Consider the following 24,920-nt stretch of genomic DNA (forward strand, 5'->3'; position numbering starts at 1 on the left):
CCAGAAACGTTTTCGTGCATGAAATGCCAAAAATTTAACTAAAATTATGCACCTTTGTGCGCGAGAATGGGGCGGAAAAAAACAGACACAGGAAAAAGCCACCAAAAACAGCGGCCTTTTGAATGGGATTTTCCAACTCCCCGGCTGGAATGCATAAAACGCTGATTGCACCCCCATTTTCCCCTCGTTCTTTTTTTCCAGCGAACGTGACTGAGTTTACACGCAAATAAATACAAAACTTGGTAAGAGGAAAAAGAAAAACGGCTTCATGGGGTTAAGCAGCTAAGCAAAAAAAGAGTGCCAAAAAAGTGCAAGTGCAGGAATACAAATATGAAATGCGGCTGCCGAAACAAAAATGCAATTTATTTGCCAGCTCTGTGGAAAAAAAAATAATAAAGGTATCTTTTATCACGTGCCTGAAGTGCAAAAAGGGAAAGAGAGAGCGACACCCGCGGCCGCCAGGTGGCGCTAGTCAGCGAGCGGCAAAACGGAACCGGAAATGCCGCCGCTGACAGCAAAGCCTGTTTAAAAACGAAGGAAAGGCACAGCTGCCATCGCGTTATCTGCATTTTGTTGACTCTACATCCTCTTTGCTGCTCGGCATTATGCATGAATTATTCCCTATGTTTCGGTGTTTTTTGCTGCTCCTGAACTCATCGGCCAAGGTGAGATAACTCGGGATTAACCTAAAAGAAATAGTAGGGAATGTTTGATAATGCCGGAGAAGGCTGTAGACTCTCGAGGCCAAAGTTTGCATATTGAAACGAACGAATCGAAGCAGAAGTTTGCCATGGAGCTCTAAACTTTATGGCCAAATTCCCTGGCAACTTTAAAGTTTATGAAACATTTTCATATTATTTTTGCAAGAGCAGTAAGAAACATTTTTAATTGAGAAACTCGTTGTTGTTTCAAAGATTATATAAAAATAAATATCTGGGCTCAAGCAAACAGAACTAAGCTGCTTTTTATATTAGACATTTTTTCATGGTAATATCATAATTGATAGCAAAAACATACCATTCAATTTAGAAAACCGAAACTATTTGAAGGAAATTCTTAAGCCCCTCACTTCTTCTGTCTCATTTAATGCTCAAAACAGTTTTGTTTTCAAATGGTCATCAAATCAGAAAAACCCCTCAAAGGAGCATCCAATAAATGGAGAAAGTGGCCATTCAAAGGCATTGGAGTGAATGGCATAACCCCTTTGGAACCATTTTAATGGGAACCTGGGTCATTTGGTGCCATCGAAGAGGAATCGATGTCAAAGACAAAACCCAATCCTTTGCCAAAGGACCGAATCCCAGCTGAAAAGTCAAAAGTTCGGCATTAGTGCAAGCTTATTAATCACATTTGAAGGAGTTTCATTTATGGCAAATACATACATTCATTTGTACCAGGATATGGGCGGAAACACATGCAAATGTCATATTAGCCTTATACTTTAATTAAAGCGAATGCAATTAGATGACGATACCGTTGCTTGTAGGCTGGCAAGGATTACAAGGACATAACCATTTGGCCCCAACATGTGTCAAACGCTGCCCGAGCCAAAGGATATCAATTTGCGCAAGGGAGTGTGCAGTACAGAAACGTCCACCCATCAACTACAAATTAGTCATTCGAAATTTAATCGTCATTGCGACTTTTGGGGGTTAGGAAGGGGCACATAATTGAGCTGGAACTTTGTGGGGATTATCCAATGCGAATTCCAAATCACCAAACCACAAGCTTTTCACATTAAATGCGATGAACTATTTGGGTAAGTTGGTAATCCAACATTGCGGTGGGTCAAATAGTTAAAGGTCTTATAAATGTGGTTTTGGGTTCCAAATATAATGGCATTTAGCATTTACGTTGTATGTAAACTACAAGCTATTGAAAATGGTTGAACCTTCACAAAAGAAGCATTCTATTTGTTTACAGAAAGTAATAGAGAATCAAATTTAAACAAAAGTGTTCATTCATTTGTATGAGTAATTTGCCCAGGCACTGTTCTACACTGTTTATGTGGCGGCAGAGATCAAGCAAAGCAATTCCCTTTGCCCGATTAATGGCCACCGCTGGGTAAAATTAATTCTAGATTTGTAGCTTACGATATTTCTTGGATTAATATTGTTACTTGCTAGTAACCTTAAGTCATTTAATTTCATCCCGGAAGCCTAATTCCTCAATTAGAAGCTAAGAAATTGCCATTTGAAGCGTAATAAATTATTTATTATCAATAGCCGACAGCACAACAAGTTAAGAGAGGCGTACAACAAATTCTGAGAAATCTTGCATAGCTAAATGTGCAAAATGTGTTAACAAACTGCCACGCCCACCGATTCGAGGCACTTTGATTTGTGCGTAGCGCAATTTATTTGCCACAGAAGCTGGTTGCCACGCCCACCGCCCACGCCCCTCTTCTCCGTGAGGCACTTTACACTCAAATTGTGTTAATTTGCATATTGGAAACTTTTGCCTAATTGAACATAATGCCACTTAATTAAAGTTAAGACAAGTTTTTGACGGTAAAATGGTTTTGGGCCCGAGGGGGTCGGGGATGTCTTGGCAACTAAAAGTATGGCCAACATTTATGGCAGTTTGTTGTTGAAATTTACGCCAATTAGTTTAATATGAGTAGATTATGAGGGACACAGGACGAAATAAAATCCCTTCGGCAGTGGGAAATTAATTTTTGGGGGCATCCCCAAACGAACACAGGCACCGAAAAACCCTTGAAAGCAGACATATGGAAATCAATTAGCACTTTGCAGTCGGAGTCCAGATCCTAAATGTTTAATTGCTGTTTGTGTTTGGCTGCCTAATTGTTGGTTGTTTAAATATTTACTGACAGTAAGATTGGTCTAAAAGGCAATATGTCAAAAAGAAGAAAATGATTTCAAATAATAAATCATTTTACATTTGTTGAAGTAAAACGTTAGGATATTATAATAAAATAAATATTTCAGATTTATACATATACATATGTTTTTGTGTACTTCAGCTTATAATAAATTGGTTATTTGCTTGATTTCTAATAATCCTCGATGATTAGAGCAGTTCCAGCTAAGAGAATCTGTTCCGATGTTCCCGTCACAATATCAACGTTCAGGTGACAAATCAGTTTGTCCCGACAGCTTCGAGAATATAAGGGCAATTTGGGATTCGATTCATTTTTTTGGGTGGGATACAACGAATTTTTCCCATATTTCAAAGAACTGGCAGTCGATTGACTAGCATCTTCTTTAATTTTGTAGCTGATGTAGAAGGGGTTGGATTTGTCTTGTCCACTCTTGGCGCCATCAATCTGCAATGAAAAATGTATTGTATCATTAAAAATTAATCAATTTACTAATTGAAAAGATTTTACAATTTTTAAATTTATCGTCCGTATGCAAAAAACATAGTTTCTCAACTGTAGTTTCTTATCATCATTGATCCAAAAAAAAATTCTCTAAATAATAAAATTTTAAAGTTATTAGGACAAATATTTTAAATTTAATGTGTATAGAAGTTTTCGAAAATGGATCAACAACTCTGAGTTATTTATTTGAATGTCTTTTTTCGGTACCATATCCACAACTTAGCGAAGTCACAATCCAAACTTAGCGATTTCACACTCCATAGTTGGCGAGTGCTCAAACTAGACTTTTTTACACCAGATGTAGACAGTACTCTACATTTCATTTTGTATTTAATCACTTGAGTGACGGATTTTTAATAAAGATAAATTTATAGAGAATTGAAAATGATGCTTACTATGCATTCAATTTTTAATTTAATTTATAGTAAAACATGTTCGAATTTTTTAATGCAGTAGTACTCGTACTCTGTCCTCTTAATTTTACAGTATCGTTTGTTATTCCCAGCCCTGGTATTACGATATATCAATACTATCGTAAGTTGGTTCTCCCCAGTGATGCCAAATTTTAAGGATATAAAAACTGTTATTGAAAGAGAAAAAGCCCAACGCATTTAATGAAAAAAACTTACAGAACTTAACTATTTGTTCTTTTTTTTATAATGAAATGTAAACACCTTGAAACAAAATTTTAAAAAGGTAGCCAGAATTTTAGCATTTTGCAGTTCATACAATTTTCCCGCAGCCCTCAAAAAGGCCAGATTTGACGGGACAAATTTGCAGCCCTGACCAACTCTAATGTGCCGGAATGTCAATCAAATGAAAACAAAAAAAAGCGGCGTGAGAAAAACTGAAAAGAACGGGCAGCCAGCGCAAACTAGCACTATAATTTCGATGCATTGAACGGAAACGACGACCGGGAAACAGGAGCCTCAGGATTACGGACACCGGAGCCATGGAAACGGTCAGGATGGAGACGGCGATGGAGACCCATTTTATGGCCAAAATGGGGAAGGTGAGACACAAAGACAAGACGCCGATGAGAAAGAGGGGGAGGATGCCATCAGTCCCCATAAGACATATCGATATAGGTTTCAGGATCTGGTTTTTGAAAAACGTTGTCTAACTGACAAACTACTTTTGTAGACAATCTGTTCAACGTACTGCCATTTTCATAAAATCAAAAAACATAAAAGATACAACAAGCAGAGCAAAGGATCCATTTTAGGACCCCAATAAAAGCTTATTCTTAATTTCCATAGCTCGCATTTTTGTTATAGCTTTGAAGACTTCAAGATATAGTCATTTTGACTTATTAATATTTTTGAAAAATATGACCTATCACGACTTGTCTCAGAATCAGAATAGGATTCCTATCAAAACCAATCCTTTAAATCAAATTTAAAGAAATCAGATTAAACTGCCTAAACGAATTATAAATACTTCCCTTTTTGATAAATGGTAGTATTTTACGACTAGTTTGGTTAGAGTTCTCAAAAACTATTTTTTATCTTCTACTTACCATTAAAGGAGCCAGCTTAAGTATTGTATCTGAGGAGTTCCCATCTGAATTCAGTTGCCCACAAGTTCGCAACTCCAGACGTTCGGTGGAAACTGCCAACTTCCGAGACTGCAGCAACTTTAAGCAGGCCAAAAGGTTCTCACAGTTAAACACCTGGACCAGATTGATTTCCTCGCCGAATTCCAGATGCAGTTGCTCCTTAAATCGCAGCTCTGCAGCCTGTGCTCGAATAATAAGGGCTCTCAAATAATCGACAGCACTGTTGCTGCCAGGTCCACTCCATAGTTTCAGCCAACTGGCAGGGATCTAAGGATAATAATAAATTTAAAATAAAAGATTTAATCCTTGTAATAAAGTCCTAACCTGCTGCTCTGCCAGAGTTCTCAGAGTGCTGACATCCACGTCCTGCGAGTCCTTAAGCCAGGCATGCATCTGTGATAACGTTTGGTGAACAATGCCATATAGATCTGCTCCCAGTTTCATTTCAGCCAGAACAAAAAGTGACCAGGGGGATTCCCCGGAATCGGCTTTCGACTCCTTAACCGTTTGAATTATGGTACAGGATCCAGCTAATTTCCGCCACAGGTTTAGTAAGGGCTTTATTTGGTGCTCTAGCCTTTGACGATCGGTGAGCTGATCGCTGCCTCTAGATTCTCCCGATCCTCCTGCATCTCCAGCTGATGCTCTTCCATAGTGTAATCCCCTTAGTTCCCTGATTACCTTTTTAGCCTGTTCAATTTCGCGTTGCTGCTGTGCCTGATTGGCCAAACCATACATACTAGGTTCATCCAGTTCGGGAAGCTTTTCCAATGCAGCATAATAGTCCTGAAGTTGACCACTAGTGGGAATGGATAGGGATAATCCTAGAGGTGACCAGCGATTGCTCAAAACATCCGCAGAACAAAATTGATTCAGATAGCTCCTGAGTATGTCCAAGTCCCTTAGGTTGTTTATTCTTCCACCGAAAGCCAGAGCTTCACTTAGTCGTTGCAAGAGCAACCAATCGCATTTCCCAGAATTTAACTGCTGATCCATCCACTTAAGGATACCCAATGCCGCCTTGAGATCTGCCTCCCCGAATTCATAGTATTTTGACCAACCTTGTGGTATAAACTGACGCCTTTGTTGGAGTACAGCTGTTAGGATAAAGTAGACCAGTCGCATCTTGAGACTTTTTGGTTGGTTCTTCAAGCTTTGATCCTGTTCAGCTGCAAAATTCTGGAGCAAACGCAGCACAATCTGCTTGAGTCCTTTCGGCTGTTCATATCGCACTTTCAGGCACTTATAAACGGCAGACTCGGAAAATCCTTCAGTTGATTCGCACAGCAGCCACAAACGAAAGTCTTTGGACTTTTGAATTTCATTCAGTTCCCTTTCCATTTGGGTTAGGAACTCGGGCACCAAATGCACATTCTTCACACACAACCAGTGGCCATCTATGGCAGCCTGTCGCATTTCCGAAAGAACTCTCTTCTCAGCACCCTTTCCAATGGCCATTTCCCTGTACTTTTGATTGGCCCACTTCCTCAACTCGGTAGTGGGATCATTTTCCGCCTGACTTACCATCAGAATGGGGCGATCACAACTGCTTTGTTGTAGCAACTGCTCCACAGAAGGTTGTGTGGATGCATCTGGAGATATTCCCAGAAGATCGCTGCTCACCTTGCGAAGTTGGAGGAGCACCAAGTCGGGTCGGAAAATCTGAGCAATAAGTACACGCTGGAAACTGGATCCCAAGGCAGCTGTAAGTTTAAAAATAAATTTTCTTAAGGGAGTTTTACAAACTAAAATAGTTTCTCCAACTTACGCAGCACATCATCCGCTTGAGCCTCGATGAACCCTCGCCAGATATAATCCTTCTCCAATTGAAGTTTGCTTCGCAAATCCGGGAACAACTGCAGCAACATGGCCAGTTTTAACTGCGCCTCCTTGGCCATGCAATCGGGCAGTTTCCCCAGCTGATTTAGGAGCACACTACCATCCGAACTACCCATGAAGTTGTTCACAAACAACTCCCACTCCTTGGCATTTAATCTGTCAGGATACGCCTGATGACAAACCCACAGGGATAAGGATAGCTGACTATCTCTTGAAGTAGCTCTAGCTAAGTTCATGTAAACAGTTCTTACTAGTAACTCATAGACTTTGGCCTCGTCTCGCTGATTTTTGGAGAGAGCACCCAAAAAGAGTTCTATGTAAACTAAGGCGGATAGTTCATACCCCTGAATGAGACCTGCATAAAAGACTGACGCCTTGGAGCAGAGATCTCTCAAGGAACCGAATTGGGCGAGTAGCGTATCCCTAATTTGCCCACTTTGTTTAAGGGCCTCTTCAATTTGGGCGCTGCTCTGTTTGACCTCATTCAAACTGGCCAAAAGTTGATCATTTCGCAGTATATCTCCCTCTGATTTTGATAGTTGTTCAAGAAGATTATCTTGCATATCCATTCGCTGCTTCAGAAGATCTCCCTCTTTTTGTAGCAACTCTATTCTCTGCTGCTCCAACTCTGGATTTTTCAGCACAATCGCTTTGGACATCAGTTGATCGGCCAAACCAGCCGCAGTAATCGTAAATTTCAGCAGGTTGAGTTGACTTCTCTGCTCATCGGGTAAATCCAAACGATGGGATTTACTTATCAGCACCAGCTGGAAACTCTCGTGAAGATCCACCAACTTTGAGCCAACGGCTAGTTGTCTCTTGTTGAATCTAACAAAAATGTGACCCTGAAGAAGCTGAAGGATAGGAGGACGCAGTTGCTCGCAATCAGTGACCAGAAGAGTCTTTCCAAATCGAACAGCTAGTTCTAACTGATAGGATAATCTCTCGTTTCCGTGGGTGGTCAACTCGCAGGCTCTTCCGCTTCCCTTGAGATGGGCCATCAACCAATTGGCTGCTGTTTGTGTGGGATCCAAAAGAAGGGGAATAGGACAGGCTCCGTAGGGTAGAGATAGCATTTCCCTGAGAAGAGCAGCACTCTCGATGATCTGAGCATCTCTGGCCAATCCCTGACTCTCCCAAATAATTTGCTGCTGTTCCGTGAGCAGTGATTCACGGAGATCGAAGTTGGAGGGAAGATGAAAGTCCGCCGCCAGTCGTTTGATTGAAGAGCTGTGGGTCCAAGATAATAATAAGATTTAAAATGTTAAGAAATTATTTCCATTGACCTCACCTCCTTTGTTCCAGTCCCAATCCCGCATAGTAATTCACAGCAATGGCTATCAATAGAGTCTTTCCGTCCAGTGTTTTGTGTGCCTTCTTAAGTTCGGCAAGCTGATCACTCCAGGTGGCATATTCAGCACTTAGTTTGCCCACCAAGAGCTCTGCTGCCTGCAAGGTTCCACTGGCCTCCTGGAGTTTCAGCTCCAGCACCGCTGCCTCTTGTGTGTAGGTCTGCAGTTTGGCAGACAACTGCTTAACCCTTTTATCCACATCGTCCAGTCCACTGGCCAACTCTTGCATCTCGTCCTCGGCTGCATTGAGATTCCGCTGCAACTCATTCTGTTCCCTTTCGAGGGGCTTGATGCTCTGGATCACCCGGGAATATCGAACACTAGCCTGCACCCAAGCTGCCAAAGGAGCAGCTGCTGCCGAGGCACGTTTGGCGTTCTTCGACTCATAGGAATCCCCCTTGGCCAGGAGTAATTTTTCCACAGCTTCGCAATTCTCCGGGCTAATTCGAGCTGGATCCAAAGACCTTATGTCCTCCTTGACACCTCTCTTGGCCAAAAATGTCTTCATGCTGTTCCAGGAAGTATCTCGAATGCCCATTAATCGGAGTACGCCCTCTAAAATATCTCGCACAGCCTCTGGAGGAGCTCGCAGGGATCTGATTTCGGATAAAGCCTCCGATTTGATTTGACCCACTGCATTACTAGCTTCCGCCAAAATTGGTTCCACTTCTGCCAATTCCTGTTGGATTTCCTTTTGTCGAACCTTCAGCTGTTCGCTGCTTTTTTGGGTTTGTTGTTTCAGTTCCAGCATGCTGGACTTTTGTTCATTGGCATTTCTCATCGTGGATGAAATCATTTCCAGAGCTTCGTTGGCCAGCTGTCGCTTTTCACCCAGCGCCTGTTCCTGAGCTGCTGCATTGGACTTAAGGGTGTCCACCAAAGCGTGAGCAGAGGCCAATTTATCTACTCCCATTTGCAATTTGCCCAATCTCTGATCGATTTCATTGGCTGCATTGCTGTACATGTGGAAATAGCTACGGATGAGTTGGTAATATCTTTGGGATGCCTCATCTGGGGGCAGTTCGTCAGATATATCTCCAAAGTGACTGCAAGCGGGCACCTTGCCACGCCCACTTCCGCCGCCTACGACTGATTCATTGAGCAATTCGATGTATTGCTTGGGCAGAATGGCCAGGGATTCCCTGGACTCTCCTCTTACATACAGTAAATCCATCTGACGATGCAGGGCAGGAAAGTTGTTGAAGTAGTCCTGTACCTTGGCACTACTGGGATCCAGGACTAGGATGATGTGGAGATTCTCACGGGCACCTTATATTGGATTATGGTCAGATAAGAAATGATCTATAAGTGTATCTACTCACGCTTCATAAAGTAGGTCCCCAAAGATTCCTGGTATCCTTCGAGCTGCGCCGCCTGCTTTAGACTACTGGCCACCGTTTCCAGATCTTCGCCAAAAAGCTCTAGGATCTCGCTGCCTTCGAGCAGGGCTTCAATGGGCTTCAGAATATCCGGCACGTAACTCACCCAACAATGCTCAATGAGTAGGTAACTCATCTGCTGCTCCAGGGCAGCTGTCTGCATGGCCACTTTAAGGTCGTTGTAGAACTCCGAAACATCATAGGAGGATCCACCTTGCAGGGTTAGCACTTTGGCCTCCTGCAAAGTGGCTGCCGCATATATAGCATCCAGGTGGCGTCCCCCAGATTGACCCAAAATAAGCATGTGGGCATCGGTTCGTGATAGAACTCTAATTATTCTAGCAGTATTGTTCAAAAGTTCCTCTGTGATGGGTGCTGTGATGCTGTAGCTTTCGGTATCTATAAGAAATAGAGAATATACATAGATGTGATTTTATTACATTTTAGAAATCGTAGCATATTTAATTTGACTCTCAGGCAACACTTCTCCTAACTAATTGGTCTTCAGGCACCAGGCTTTTTCTCCATTTACTAAAATACTTTTCAAATTGATCCGATGCTCAGACGAAATTCGATGATTCTGTGTACTTTCAGTGGATGACCCCCGAAGAGGAGGCGCGGCAAAAGTTCATCATGCGGGAGCGGGATCGCGAGCGGAAGCGGATTAAGCGCCTGAATCCCGAGTACCGGCAGATGGAACGCGAGCGGGATCGGTTTCGCAAGCTGACGCCCAGGCCCAGTGTAGTTATCCCCGATTACCCCAAATTATCATCCATCTCCTTCCCTTGTCTTGAAACTGCGGAATTACCACCGGTCAACTTCAACAGATGCGTAAGGAGACCTCTGACTTTAAAACTATTGATAGAGATAGGGTAAACGTTGTTTTTTTTGGGATTTTTAGAACTTAGGACCTAGAGGTGGCGTCTAAAATGTTCTTAACAATTTTCTACAGTGTAGTGTAGGATTGCAAAAAGAAATATTTTTCTGTCCTGAACCGAATAACCATGAAACTATAAATTATTCTGACATCATTTGATACTCACTGCAAATGGTCACCTGACGCTGAACTTCTTCCAGCCATTCGTCATGGGTTAGGCAATGCAGTTGACCCCTGGACTTTGGAGATTTCGGCACGAAAAATACTTTCTTGAAGAGCAGAGTTCATTAGCAAGCTTTCATTAAGCAAATCTGAAAGTAAACTTACCTCCTTTCCGTAATATTTGCGCATCGTTTGCTTGAGTATCGCCTCGAATTGCTGGACATGCTCCTCGCTAATCAATCTATCACGGAACATGCCCAAAAGTTCGCAGTAGAGAGCCTGTAAAAGACCAAATCTGATTAGTCGTAAACTGAGAGAAAATATTTTAAATGGAGCCAATGTTGGATAGGAGAAATTTTGAGTTATCTTTTTCAATGTTACATTTTAAATTATAAATAATATCTAGGCATTGTTTTTTTGTCTACTTATATGTATGTATATTTTTGTCTATAACATTTTTTCTCTCACTACAACCCATACCTCATTGAAATCACTGGCGGGATAAAAGACGAGTGCGTCCAGAAGCTTCATAATGCATTTGGGGCTGAACTGGTAGTGCCCCTGCCTGCCACCCACGGTGGTAAAAGTCGCCTGCAGCTAAAATGGGGCAAAGTCAATTAGCAGGTCCAGCGATGATGAATTTTGGGATGGGAGGTGAGGATTCGGATACCAACCTTCTCGAAGCACTCCATCAGACTCTCGCTGACGTGCTGCAAATTGACCCCCGACCCTCCTCGATTTGCCGAAACCCTGAAGTGCTCTTCCAAAAGAGGTTCCAATCGCCGCTGGATGATTTCCAGCATATCGTGTCTCGTGGGTCGTGAAACTCGCACAAACTGATTGATAGCAAAGAAGCGCGGCGAGATTTTTCCGGTGTTTCCGCTAATGGAGGCGCAAATTTGCAACCCGCTTACGCCAATCCATTCGAGATTCTCGGCGTAAAAGCCTGCTCGTTGGGCCAGTTGAAGCAGCAGTTCAACCACTTCACAAGCCCCCCAAGAATCCTGCTGGCAGAGGTCCAAGTTTTTCATGAATAGCACTAATCTCGCTTGTTTTGGTCGGTACTCTCTGCCCTTGATTCCACTCACTGTTACGCAGTGGGTCTTTAAAGTGTGCAAAATATAGCTGGGTGTAAGTTGGGTAGAACAATTTATGGTAGCCAACTGGTAGCCCGAATTGTCCAGAACTGCTCTTTGAAGTAGCAAGGTTTTACCGGAGCCACTCGGACCTATTAGCATAAAGGGCGGGATACGATTACCCTGGGTCTTCAGCAGTGTTTCCAGTATGTCCAAGTACGTCTTCATGTAGGATGTAATTATCAATTGCGATCCTTTCTCTGGTATCTCCATTGCATCCACTGAATATTGCTCCAGGGAATTTTTGCGGCTATCATAGTAAGTCAGTTCAGCGTAGTTAGGATTGGCTATATAGAGATTAGCGCGCTTCAGGACCAGTTGGGCAAACTCCCGCTGCTTATCGTTGGGTATATATCCAAAAAGAGCACGAAGGGTAGCTGCTCCATATTCCTCTAGAAATTGTGAGCCATGAAGTTGTAACAGCAGGGATCGAATTAGGTGGGCGCGATTTATACCGGGTAGCTGACTGATTAGGTAAAGAAAATTATTTCTAGTTTTATTGGAAATATGATAGCGATTTACCTCAATAAATGTTGACTTTCCACCCAATCCACTGCATATTGAAAGTTACCATCCACGTAATTCTGCAAAAGATCGCCATAGGGTTCCTTTGATAACTCATGTTTGAGTATCTCCTTAGCAGGATAGTAGTCATAACTATTTGAGAACACCAAAAAATGGAAGCTTACAATTATGTTTAAATTACTTATAACAACCCACCTCATGTTGACAATACCCATTCTGGAAATCGTTGCGGGTGAAGCATGCCTTACATCGTCTGTTTCGAATATGAAGTTTACATTGTTTCCGAATTCAATCCTCCAGCCCGATGGCAATGTTAAGAGCCTGCCAGGAACCAAAGTTTAAAGTTAAGAAAGTTGTATGGAATGGATATCCTGGTTTCAAGACAAGTTGGGAGGAGAACACTCTACCATATAAGACCACGCTTAGCCACACAAGAACACTGCCCGAGATTCAGAATCAGATCGAGACACGACCCCTTCTGCTGACTGCCGTTTGCCAACCAACCGCTCTCTCTGTAATTTCAGCTGATGACCCCCGAGGAGGAGGCGCGCCACAAGTTCATCATGCGGGAGCGGGATCGCGAGAGGAAGAGGATCAAGCGCCTCAATCCCGAGTACCGGCGAATGGAACGCGAGCGCGATCGATTCCGCAAGAAGGCACGACGTGCTAACGTAGCATTTTTCCAATATACTATATTATCTATATCATTATCCCACACTCGAACAATCGCACACTCGAATCACACGACACACACACATTCACATGGCTTGAGATTAGGGGGTAGGGGCTTAGAAGATCCCGGGACCGTTGACACTTCTTGAACCCTCCCAACCAGACAAACTCCCACAGTTTCTGTGGCCCGAAACACTGTGCTTTAATATGTTTTCCACCCATTCTTTTCCCATCTCCGTTTGCAGTTGACCCCCGAGGAGGAGCTGCGACTGAAGATGATTCAAAGGGAGCGGGACCGGGAGAGGAAACGGATCAAGCGAATGAATCCGGAGTACAGGAGGCTGGAGCAGGAGCGTGATAGGGATAGAAAAAAGGCGCGAAGAGCGAACGAGGCCTTCAGGCAGCTGGAGAAGCTGAGGGATAAGATCCGAAAGGATCGCAAGAAGGGCTTATTGGTCGGGGACCCGACGCAGTTGCCGCCGGAATTCGCAGCCATGATGCCGCCAGTGCCTGTGGTGAAACCCGAGCTGGGTGTGCCACCAGCCCCGCCCCAAAGTCAGCAGCTGCCGACGCCACTACTGCAGCAGCAGCAGCAGTTGCAGCAACATCAGCAGCTGCCTCAGCAGCAGCAGCATCAGCAACCTCCGCCCACGCATCTGCAGGAGCAGCACCTGAGTCATCAGCTGGCGCATCAGCGAAACCGAATGATGACCAGCCAGCTCACTCAACTGGCCACGCCCCCCGCCCATGCCTCGCACCTGCAGCAGCTGAATAAGTTGCAGCAACTCTACCCTCCACGGAGCTTCGGACATCCCGCATTGCCAATCGCTGGGGTGACGCTGATGCCGCAGCTCTGCCATCCCATCCTGCATCAAAACCTCAGTGCCACTCTGTATGCGGGTCCTCCGAATGGCATTAAACAGGAGTACGGTCAGGATATCTCGGCAATGGCTGCAGCTCAAGCGGCGGCCTTGGCTTCGCTGAGGAATCCCCAGCAGCACCATCAAGATGATTCCGATATGGTTATAAACCTCGAACCGGAAATCGTACTACAAACCGGACCCGAGGTGAATCCCGCCCAGCCACCTCCGCAGCAACAGCATCATTTCAGCGCCCATCAGCAGCAGCAACATCAACAACAGCAGCAGCAACATCATCTCCAGCAGCAGCAGCATTGTAACATGTTCCAGCATATGGCTCCCCAGGCGCACATGCAACACATGCGATCCCTGCCACCTCCACCCCCGCCCCCTTCGCTTTCCTTGCCACCGCTGCCGCCCCCGCCACCTGCAACACACCAGCAACAACAACAGCAGCAACCTGCGCCGCCACAGCAACTACAACATGCACCGCAGTGAGATATTCTCGCCTGTAGTCCTAAGCTCAATTCTCTAGCCAGCTAAACGCATCCGATAGTTTGAGGGCACACACGCCTGGAGTTGTGATTTAAATACTTATGTAAATTTGAATAATGTTGCCAGAAATGTCCAAGCACAAAAAAGATGTACATACAGGGATGACAAGTAATCAAGAATGGAACAGTAGCTTGTTAAAAATTTATTAGAAACCATTTCTATTCTTTTTTTGCAAGCAATTAATACTTTCCGAATTGTTTACTTTATTTTTGATCTTTATCACATCAATAACTCTCTTTCCAAAGAGCTTTATTTATTATGCTTGTCTCAACACAAACTTTAAAACTTTTTGAATGAAATATGATTATACGAAATTCATTTCAATCGGGATTGAAAATGTTAAAAAGATATAATTGTCAAAATGCCCAATGTCATTTAAATCCTGATATGCAGGTTAAGAATCAAAGTTGTAAACATTTCTGCAGCAAAATTTGTTGTCTTTTGTGGTCGTTAAGACCACATTTAAATATTAACCAATTAACTACGAACAACCATCGAAGAGTATTAGAAACAAGAACAAATTTCATAAAATTTTAAACAAAAACACAATGTGATAAAATGCACCTATAGCTCATTAAAAATGGTAAGACTTGTACATTAATTTATCATTGATATTAAATGTTGGTAGAGAATTGGTTGATATTTTTATAAATTTCCTTATATAATAAGTTGTAAAAGGTTGTACTGATTTCGATCGAACCTTCTTCCTTTCTATAATCGCATAATGATAACCCATATATAATATGGTAGTCACAACTCCCAAGGATGTGTGCCAACATCTCATACGCACACACTCGCACTGAAACACCCATGTTAATTTTTTATGTATGTTAGGTAGACGCCATTTAAAAAATGCCGATACGTATTATGTTGCGTTACGCAATCCGGATTACGTTAGTTTAGTGGGCTTCCCCGTCATAATTTGTTTTCTGTCGTCATCGTTTCCAGCAATTCTCTGTTTTTTAGGTCTGTACGTATTTTGTTTAGTCGCTAAGTGATAGATGATACAATATTTGCAAGTCTAGGATGATACGATCTACAATACGATTAACGATAACTGTATACCTATATGATATGATGATATAGTATTGCCAGCCGCGAAATAATTATTACGAATTTATGCGCAAAAAAACGAGCGAAATATAAGCAGCAAAAGAGATTTGCTAAAATAGAATGGAGTTCTTTAAAAGGGGGATAATTATCTAAAAATATATCCATATCTTAAATGGAACAATTGAGGTGGAAGAAACAAAGCAGGATTCTAAGTAGGTTATACTTACTTGTTATCATCTAGAACCGAGTTGAGTGCCTCTATCCACTCTGGATCGATGCTGCCATCGCAAATGATCCACGAATGGACGTGGGATGGCTCCTGATTGACTGCAACCGCAGTGTGGGTGAGTACTCCATCCTGCCACTGACGAGTATCGGCATCCAGACGACCCAGCAATTGAAATCGACTCATGGACTTTGGACTGATGGTGTGCACTTTCAGTTGTGATCCACTGAGAGCCTGCTTCAGGAGCGCCATGATGGTGGACTTTCCACATCCTGGTGGCCCCACCATCACCACTCCCATCCGTTTTTGAAGCTGCTCGTGCAGTTGCAAAGCCTTTTCAATTTGCCTCTCGCTTCGACAGAGTCCCAGTTGCGCAAAAGCGGCGGATAGAGATTGATGGAGCTGAGTTTCTGGCGCCGGCGAGCTGTCAATCTCCGGGAAAACATTCCGAAGCATCATCTCAAATCGAGTGACATCATGGGGGGCCAGCTTAGACATGGTGGATGAACGCAAACAGCGAACCACCACCGACATCTCCTCGTTAGCAGTGGTGGTCTGGGTGTTATTCTCGCCGGCTAATTGCCCCCTCAGACCCTCTCCGCAAACCAGGAGGACCGTCTTTAATTCCCGGAGTCCCCAGTCGTAATGCCGCTGGGCAGAAAGCATCTTGCCGCACAAATCGAACAGCTCCACGATGCGGGATGCAATGGAGGAGGCCTCGGCAAAGCCCTCAACGAAGAGCATAACCCGTGCGATTTCTCCCGGCTCCGGTTGCTGCATCACAATGGGTCGGAATAGAGCCTGGATGTTCCCAGGCAGCTTTTGGCGACCACCGTATTCAGCTCCGGCCGGATTCAGGGTTACAAAGATGCCGCAGTGCTGGTTGAGTTGTACCTAAGAAAGGGAATGGGGAAACTTGAATAATTTATGGATATAATCAAATTTTCAAGGATAAGAATATAGCTTAGAAATGCTTTTAAATTCAATATAGTCTCAATTTCAGCACTCAACCAATCATGCCATAAATTCTGTCACACCATTTTCAACTTCGACCCGCTTCATAACTCATCCTGCTCACCTGTCTCTCGCCAATCTGGACGCTGTTGGCCCGCTCCTTTAGGGCGCTCTGGATGGGTTGGATCAGCATGGAGATGGACGACAGAGTGGCCTCCTGCAGCCGGTTGAACTCGTCAAAGCAGCCCCACGCCCCGCAGCGGGCCAGGCCGGTGAGGATGAGGCTCATCGATTCGGTGTCCACATTCTGCAAACAATCCATGGCATAATGACGTATAGCATAGGAATTATCATGCACTCAGAAACCCAAAGACTGAGATATAAAGAAAAATTGTTCTCAAATGGCTAAAATAAATGTTCAACAGAACAACTGAAATTTTGTCATCTAGTTCTCTCTGTTCTTAGAAAATCTATCTATTTTTAAAGTATGTTTATACAAATTTATATATTTTCAAAAATATGTAAAATATTACTAATGATTATATAAAGTAGTATGAAATTTGGGTATTCCTAGTTTAAAATAATGACTAATTATTTTGATTTATATGGCTACTGGTACTTTTTCTCAACAAATGTATATCCACATATTATAATATGATACAAGTTACTTGATTTTTATATAAATGATTATATAAGGTAGTATAAAATAAGACTTAACATTTTTTCGGTCTGCTAAAAAATTAATATGTAAAATTTGGATATTCCTAGTCTTAAATAATGATTGATTAGTTAGTTTGATATATGTAGCTACTGGCACTTATTCTCAACAAATGTATTAGTTAATAGTTAAGTGATTTTTTAAGTCCAGGTGCACATTGTGTGCATTATTTTCGAAAGTGTACCCTCACTCACCTCGTCGCAATTGAAAACCAACACCAAGCGACCCAACATGGCCCCCAGGGCCTTGACGCACTCCGTCTTGCCGGTGCCGGCCGGGCCAAAGGGATTACCGCCCAGTCCCATGTGCATCGCCTGCGTGAGGATGAGATAGCAGCGGTGGGTGAGCCGCGTGTGGACCAGCTTGCTGGCCTGGCCCAGAAACTCGTAGGCGTATTCAAATTCGGCATAAACCATGCGGACGCAAACTTGTCGATTGGTATTAACTCCGCCCGACGTTCCGGTCCCTTTCCCCAGGTAATATCTGAGTTGACACAGCCAATGCCAATCGCCTGTGTGCACCACATTGTGTTTCTGGAGTTGCTCCACCACACCGGAGTAGTGTACCAAGTCCAAAAGAAGGGCCCTAATTTTGATGCTGATCAGGGTTCCGTTTTGAGATTTGTTTTTCAGAGCAGCCAAGTGGTTGATTTCATCCTTTAACTGTTGCTGCAATTTTCCCAAGGACATGCCACCAATGGCCTGCTCCGCCTGACGCGTGAAGTGAATGGCTCTGGAGGTGGCCAAAACCTGACTGGCATACTTCTTAAGGATTTTCTCATCCAGGTTATCACTAGCTCCAGTGGTGCTGGTGTAGCACTCGTAGATTTGATCACGCAGTGTATCCTGCACTACTTTAACCAGCTGATTCAGCCAGCTCTGCAAATTATATACTTAAATATTTTAAAATAATCTAGTTGTTGGGATAGAGACTAACCTCGATGTCGCCCTTCATCTCGATGGGCTGGCTTAACTTGAGCTCATCGCCCTCGGCACTGTGCACGGCTATGATGCTGTACTGATTGATATCGGAGGATGTGCCCGGATTGGGGGCCACCTGCCGGATGCTGAGACTGTGGCAACCGGGAAACAGTTTGCGGATGTGCCTCTGGATGACATCCGCATCCTTGCTGGCCTGTCCAAGGAGCTCGAGTAGATCATCATCGCCCAGGAAGTAGAAGCGGGGAAAGGAGTTGCGCTTGTCCTGCGGAAGGGATTACATATACATCCTGATAGATAATGCGATTTGTTGGATTGCGTTAGCCACTCACGGTTATGTAGCTCATCAGGTTCTGCTGGCACCTGGCCAATTGGGTCTCCAGTGCATTGACAATGGTGCTGATGTTGTTTATCTTCGTCAGCGAAGTTACCCGCGGATCCATCTCGATTTCCCGCATCACGAAACGAAAGTCCTTGTCGATGCGCTTGAACAGCGCCTGCTCCTGCTGCAGCGTTCCAGATCCAAAGACGGGTTCCAAGTAAACCCAACTGAAAACATATGTAGGATTGAAAGAAAAAATTAGTTTTAAGAAGACTTAGAATTTTACAAGTTACCATATAATAACCTTTTGAATAATCCATTATCTATAAACCCATATCTATTAATAAGCAATCATTTAACCATTATATTTCTACCGGTAGTTTTAACCGCACAAATAATAATTATTATTTATTTATCCATTAATTAAAAGCTCAAAAAATATTCATAAATTGTGACTTGTATCATAGAACTTATAAAAATTACAGTTATTAAATAATACATATTTTGAAAGCACTTACCGCCTCTGAGAGTGATTTAAGCTGCTAAGAAGGGCATCCAGCGTGTTCAAGCGACTTTCCCAAAGCTCTGCCTGATCAGAAAAGCTGTCAAAAGCAGCCGAGTTCTTGGCGGATTGCAGCAGAGACTGGTTGTCCCCTATCTTGTTGAGCACCTCCTGGTAATCCTTGATCAGGGAGACACTCTGACCCGAGGCATCCGTCCTAGTGATCAGTTTCAGTTGGGCCGTGACTGACCACTGATCGAGTTCCACCAGAGCCTGTCTTACAATCTGTTCACTCGAGGCCTGCCTGACTATACTACCAATCTCCTGTGCAGCCGATTGCAGGATATCAAAGTCCTGTAAGATATCCTGGAGTAGTATAGAGTGCAGAGGTTTGGTTTCCTTATGATTAAGGAGCTGAAATATCCTGGCCCAATGGCGTTCACTTAAAGAGTCCGATTGAAGTTGCTGCAGAATTGGTAGAGCCGCTTGAATTCTCTCCACCTGCTGACGGATTCTCTTGGAGGGCAAATCAATCGAGGCATGAACAGAGCCCTCCCACTTGCCAATAAATTCGTTAAGGACATACGGACGCCGCCTGTAAATGGCCCATTCCTCCTGAAGAATTGGGTGCAGTTCGGTCAGGAAACTATCATAAACCTGCCATTGCTTCGATTGCTGTTCCATTTGCTCCTCTATTTCTGTAAAAGGAGTCAGCATCTCCGATGGGAACTCCATATTAAATTTGGAACACTCCTCCAGAAGCAGCTGCTTCTTCTCCTGCAATTGCTGCCAGTGGAGTCGACGCTCCTTGAAAACCTCCAGAGTGGAGTGCTCATTGGCCTCCAGTTCGGCTATGGTGGACTCCCATCTGAGTAGAAATTTCTCTGCCTCGTTTTTGAGATTTTGCAATTGTGTCTCGGCCTGATTTTTTATCATGTCCACCTGTCGCTGGAGGATCACGGCATGATTCTCGAGAAGAGGTTGCAACTGTTCCCATTGCTGCAGGATTCCGGAGAGAGCGGTCACCCTTTCCTTGCACCAACCAGCCAGACAGGCATCCTTTTCCTTCACCGCCTCCAAGGTTTTTTCGATCTGCGGCAGCTCACTCATAATCTTTTCATACTTCATTCCCGATTGACTAATACTGCCCTCATCCATGGGCACATTCTGCAGGAACTGCAATGCACTCTGCAGGAACTCCTGGATCAAACTCACATCCGTCAGGATGGCCGTTCTCAAACTATTTGCCAGAGCCTCCCAGTACCGTCTGCTAATGTATTCTATATCCGTTCTTAGTGGGAGGACATTGATCACTATGCAGTCGATGGATTCCTCGGCCTGCTGAAGTTTCGCAAACTGTTGACTGAAGTGTTTGCAAGCCCTGAAGTTACGATCCCAATCCGGGGCTTCATTGAGATGGATTCCACATAGCTGCTCCACGTCCACACAACCCAAGGCGATCCAGGGCAACCAAATGGTCTTGAAATCCTCCAGCTTGTCAAACAGTTCAGCTGCTTTTTGGTATAGAGGTCCAAAGTGATGACGATTCAAAGTGACCATGGATTTGAAGAGCTCCTGACTGTGTTCCGATAGTCCGTGGAAATTACAGGGTCTCTCGATAAAGCGTCTTAACTGACTGAAGTACAGGTCACGAATCTCCTCTTCCGGCGGACTGTAGATCAGCTCCCGCTGACGCAAAATCAGCTTTACATGTATGTCGGGCAGCTTATTGTTCATGTCGAGCAGTCCAAAGATATACTGGTACTCCAGCACTTTGTACAACTGGTGATCCCAGTGCAGCTTGAAGGCATCCAAATGGGTGTAGCCCTGACGTTCCAAAGTGGCCACCAGTTCGCGCAGATGTCGCAGCTCGTCCTTCCAGATTTGGTTTTGGGTAAAAAGATCGGTGGACATTAGCTTCATGACCTGAAGAGGGTAGAGATGGTTAAGTTGGGTTTGTAACTATATTCTATAAGTTCCTTAGGTACAAACCGTTCTCTTGGCCTGCTCGTGATATCCCACTAGGAGTGTATTATCCGTGGAAAGTCTAGAAACGGCTGTCTGAAGGATATCAACGTATCGCTGGACGGAGGACTCGTCCTGCCAGGCAACCGTTTCGCTTTGGACGAGATACTGCAGCTCCAAGGCATTCTTTAGCATAATTGGCCGCTGGCAGGGAATCATCCGATCCCCGATTGTGTTGTGGAATGTAGCAATCTGCTGCAGTCGCCGGGCATAGCACATATATTTGGCTGCATGGGTGGCAGCTGCTCGGAGCTCCAAGGGGACATTATAGCCGAGATTCTCGAACTCCCGCACATCCTGGCAGAAGGTCACCAGCTTGGGATTGAAGGTCACGCGCATCAGTTGGCGACCCTCCTTCTCAAACTTCACCACCGCCTGATCGTCGCGAAGTCTAAAGTGAAAATGGAGTTCAAAAAATATTAAATACACTGATATAGTAAACGTTTCATGGTCAAATATGTTCATGTTAGTTTCAAGACTTAAACTTAGATTTTACTTTTGCAAAAATAGTTTTTTTTTCAGTGTAGACTCACCTCAGCTCGCCGCTTTTCACTGCAGTGGAGCACTGTCCCGACCAGATCTCAAAGTTTGTGCGCAGCAGGGATTCGGTCTCCTCCTTGATTTCCTGCACCGCCTTGTTTATCTTATCGAAGCCCTCTCGACCACTAATCAAATGGCTAACCTTCTCGATCTCCTGGATTTGATGCTGCACCACCTTCAGCCAGCGACACTCGTTACAGATCACCGACAAGTGACCCGTATCCGGTTCCATATTGGTGTCCACCATTGCCTTGCGCAAATCCTGCAAAAGGATGTGCAGCGATTGCAGAAACTGCTCCCTTTCGATGGTCAGAAGTTCCAGAACAGCCGGTCTTTGAATGAGAGTCTCGTATTTCGAGAAGATGAAGATCACCTGCCGTGGATTACTGAGATGGTTATGCAGCTGACCCTTGAGGGCGGCGGCAATTCGCTCATCGATGGGCTGAAGGACCTGCTCAAAGTGCTGCAGAGCCTTGTGCCACTTTGCCTGTCCCAGCGAGGTTGTGTCAAATATGTTGAAATCTTAAAATGGATATTTTAATACTTATAGTTCCCTAAGTTGTACCCTTTTTTCAGACTCACCCGTGAATGGAGCCTGCTCCTGGAACATCTCCTGCAGCTCGGCATCATCCAGCAAGGTGGCAATCTGTTTGTAAAGCTGCTTGATGCTCCTGATCTCACTGAGTCGCTCTTTAAACAGTTGTCCCCTTTTTGGTACATGGGGATCCCCCAGCCAAGGATGCTTCACGTAATTCGGCCAGAAGAGTCGAGTGAGGGAGTCGCAGAGCTGGATCCACGCATCAACCGTGTCGATGCTCTGACCCATCAGATTGTTGACATGACTAGAGTTCAGACTCCAGATGTCCTCGGCCAGCAATTGGGTCAAACAGACCTCCAGCAGCCGCTTTCCAATGATGTCCAGGAGGTCCGTCATCCGTTGCTGTGGATAATTGTAGGGCAGTCGCCACAGTTCGTCCAGATTGTTGTGGGCATGGTCAAGAAACTCCTCAATAGTGCCACTCGGATTGGCTCCATCAATGGTACTTTAATTGCATATTCAATTGAATTCATGTGGGGACTACTACAACACTCTTTACCTTATTTGTTTTTCAATATTTTCCAGAACGCCAATAAACACTTGCGCCGCTTCTCGGTCCAAACGGGAGCTAGACTTCTGACCCAGCTTCTGTTTCCAATATTTGATCTCATCTCGTAGACTAGTAATACCTTTTTGAAATATTTAAAGCTCATTAAATTCCATAAAAATTCGTATCCTTCCGCTCTTTAGTTTCAAAATCACTTCATGTATTTAATTAAAAGTATAAACCCACCGCTCTGTGGTAAACCCAGGCTGGATCCCAAGTTCTGGTGCAAGTTCTCCAGTATCCCACTCAACTCGGGTCCATATTCGCTGCGCTAAAAATAAAAGAAATATTAGAACGTACAGCAAAGGATACAAATAACTCATAGGAAAAAAAGAAATTGGATGGCCGGATGCAGGACATAGTATAACTGGCAAAATGAAATTGCAAACTGTATTGAATTATGCGCAAATGCGATTAAGACTATGGAGAGTGCGACAGCGAGTCAGGGAATTAGCCAGGTAGAATATTACACCAGACTGCACTACACTATACATCACATGTTTGCAGACTTACCCGGGCTGAGTTGGCAGAGGGCGAGAAAACCCGAGAAACGGAATTGTAAATCGACTTGACCAGGCCCCCTTCAAGGGTTAAAATGCCCAGCAGAGGCTCACTTCTATCGTCCTGGTGCTTTTGTCCCACCTGCGGCACCTTGTAGAAAAGTAGGCAGAGCTCCTCATTCGGTATGCGATGGTGGAACCGGATTTTGCCATCGGATTTACTGTGCACTGCCGAGATGACCGTGTGCTCCTCCTGTTCCAGGAACTCCAAAATCATGGCCGTTTGCTCGTCCAGTTCGGAGCCCGGCAACCGGGCGGAAAAGTATTCCACTAAAGGATACATTCTATGTGACTTTGAATGGTTAGCATACCACAATACTCACCCGAGGTATTTATTATAAATTTGGTGCGTTGGGTCATCTTGAATTAGTTTTTCCGCTTCCAACGCCTCTTGTTAATTTTCACTTTTTACCAAAACTCTTTCACTTTTCTCAAAAGGAAACCATTTGTTGTCCTTTTCGGTTGCCATAGGCAACTCGTACAATGTTGCCCCGAAGTGGTGGGTTCTACACAGAAATAAACCTTTGAAAGTGTTAAGTATATTTAAGAGATATAAAGATAAATAAATATTCAAATAAATATAAATATTAAATTTTAATTCAAAATAAATTATAATTTATGTAGTTTGTGTTTTAATACAACATGACGTTTAAAAAAAAAATTCTTCTATAAAAGTTATTGGAGCTTTGACTCATTAAGCTTATAAATACATAGCATGGTTATAATACTTAAGGTTTTAGAGTAATACATATACTTCGATTCACATGAATGAACGATGTATTTATTCTTAAGTTTGTCGTTTACAATTCTTAAGTTCTTTAAAAATCCATTATAATTAATTACATACTTTTGAGTTCCCCCAGTGTATTTGCTTCTGTTACTAAGCCGGTGGTTGGGTTTCGGTGTTTTTTCTCCCTGCACCTGTTGTTTACCCTTGGGTGTATGACACGTGTTGTAGTTGCCATGGCTTGTATGTGTTGTGGAGGAGCCGTGTGGTTTGTGTCACTGCCATTTTCCAGTCCAGTTTTCATGCATCCCCTGGCAATACCTCAATCCACTCTGGACGCCTGCTAATGAAACGAAGCACTCGACTGGGCGACTGCACTAAAAATGCCTCAGCAGGTTTATATCATTTGAATGCCCATTAATTGAATTGTGCGGGCGTGCTGAAATGCCATTTTCCAGGCAGCTGGGACGAACACAGGCAAGGACTCTAGTCAGGACATGGCCAGATTTGACACGAGCCAGTTTTATGACTTTGGCAAACCTGTAACAACTCAATCTTGGGGGACAGCAGGTGATGTGTCCAGTATTTGAGAAGGAATGTAACTTATCACGAGTTCACCGAATTTATTTTAATTCAGAAAATTACACCTTTGGCTAGAGATTGGAGTTTAGAGCCTATTGGGCTAAACTTAAATATTTAACAACTTTTATGGAAATTTGAAAAACAATTTTTATTTGTTTATTGATAACTGGGCTTTATAAATACAAACGAATTTTTTTCTGTTATATATCCTGGTAGCCATTAATTTTCTATATCCTCTTTTCCACTTGGGCCGAAGTTGTCTTGATTCTAATCGCATTTTCGTTGAGCTGGGGGATCCAAGTTGGGCCTAAACTTTCGGCATTGGTGCAAAACTTAGTTAGGCCAACTAACTCCGTAAACTATGAGT

General features: G+C 43.7%; 2 protein-coding genes across 12 annotated transcripts; one reads left to right on the forward strand and one right to left on the reverse strand.

Annotated features, from left to right (window-relative positions):
- Nucleotides 1-2,903: 2,903 nt before the first annotated feature.
- btv (dynein cytoplasmic heavy chain beethoven) lies at nucleotides 2,904-23,681 on the reverse strand. Of its 2 annotated transcripts, XM_017089672.4 has the most exons (25): nucleotides 23,568-23,681; nucleotides 23,198-23,514; nucleotides 22,871-22,955; nucleotides 22,637-22,766; nucleotides 22,122-22,582; nucleotides 21,533-22,061; nucleotides 20,967-21,390; nucleotides 18,991-20,900; nucleotides 18,483-18,699; nucleotides 18,149-18,415; nucleotides 17,407-18,090; nucleotides 16,619-16,801; nucleotides 15,542-16,434; nucleotides 12,370-12,495; nucleotides 12,172-12,306; nucleotides 11,188-12,115; nucleotides 10,994-11,110; nucleotides 10,679-10,792; nucleotides 10,518-10,620; nucleotides 9,418-9,873; nucleotides 8,035-9,364; nucleotides 6,673-7,973; nucleotides 5,229-6,607; nucleotides 4,866-5,171; nucleotides 2,904-3,289 (listed from the first exon to the last, which is right to left on the reverse strand). In XM_017089672.4, the coding sequence occupies exons 1-25, from the start codon at nucleotides 23,602-23,604 to the stop codon at nucleotides 3,017-3,019; spliced, it is 12,705 nt and encodes a 4,234-aa protein (XP_016945161.3). In that variant the 5' UTR covers nucleotides 23,605-23,681; the 3' UTR covers nucleotides 2,904-3,016. The 2 variants fall into 2 exon arrangements, with proteins under 2 accessions (XP_016945161.3, XP_070852338.1); XM_070996237.1 differs by having other exon boundaries at nucleotides 12,172-12,495.
- Nucleotides 4,121-15,435, forward strand: LOC108021123 (pre-mRNA 3'-end-processing factor FIP1). Of its 10 annotated transcripts, none has more exons than XM_065868437.2 (4): nucleotides 4,122-4,358; nucleotides 10,069-10,305; nucleotides 12,699-12,845; nucleotides 13,092-15,435. In XM_065868437.2, exons 1-4 carry the CDS (start codon nucleotides 4,299-4,301, stop codon nucleotides 14,202-14,204), a joined length of 1,557 nt encoding a protein of 518 aa, XP_065724509.2. In that variant the 5' UTR covers nucleotides 4,122-4,298; the 3' UTR covers nucleotides 14,205-15,435. The 10 variants fall into 10 exon arrangements, with proteins under 10 accessions (XP_070852356.1, XP_065724509.2, XP_065724539.2 ...); XM_065868467.2 differs by having other exon boundaries at nucleotides 4,123-4,358; nucleotides 12,699-12,830; XM_017089679.4 differs by having other exon boundaries at nucleotides 4,123-4,358; nucleotides 10,069-10,215; nucleotides 12,699-12,954; nucleotides 13,092-13,342.
- Nucleotides 23,682-24,920: the final 1,239 nt, after the last annotated feature.

The sequence above is a fragment of the Drosophila suzukii genome, chromosome 2L (genome assembly GCF_043229965.1).
Source record: "Drosophila suzukii chromosome 2L, CBGP_Dsuzu_IsoJpt1.0, whole genome shotgun sequence".
Taxonomy (NCBI): domain Eukaryota; kingdom Metazoa; phylum Arthropoda; class Insecta; order Diptera; family Drosophilidae; genus Drosophila; species Drosophila suzukii.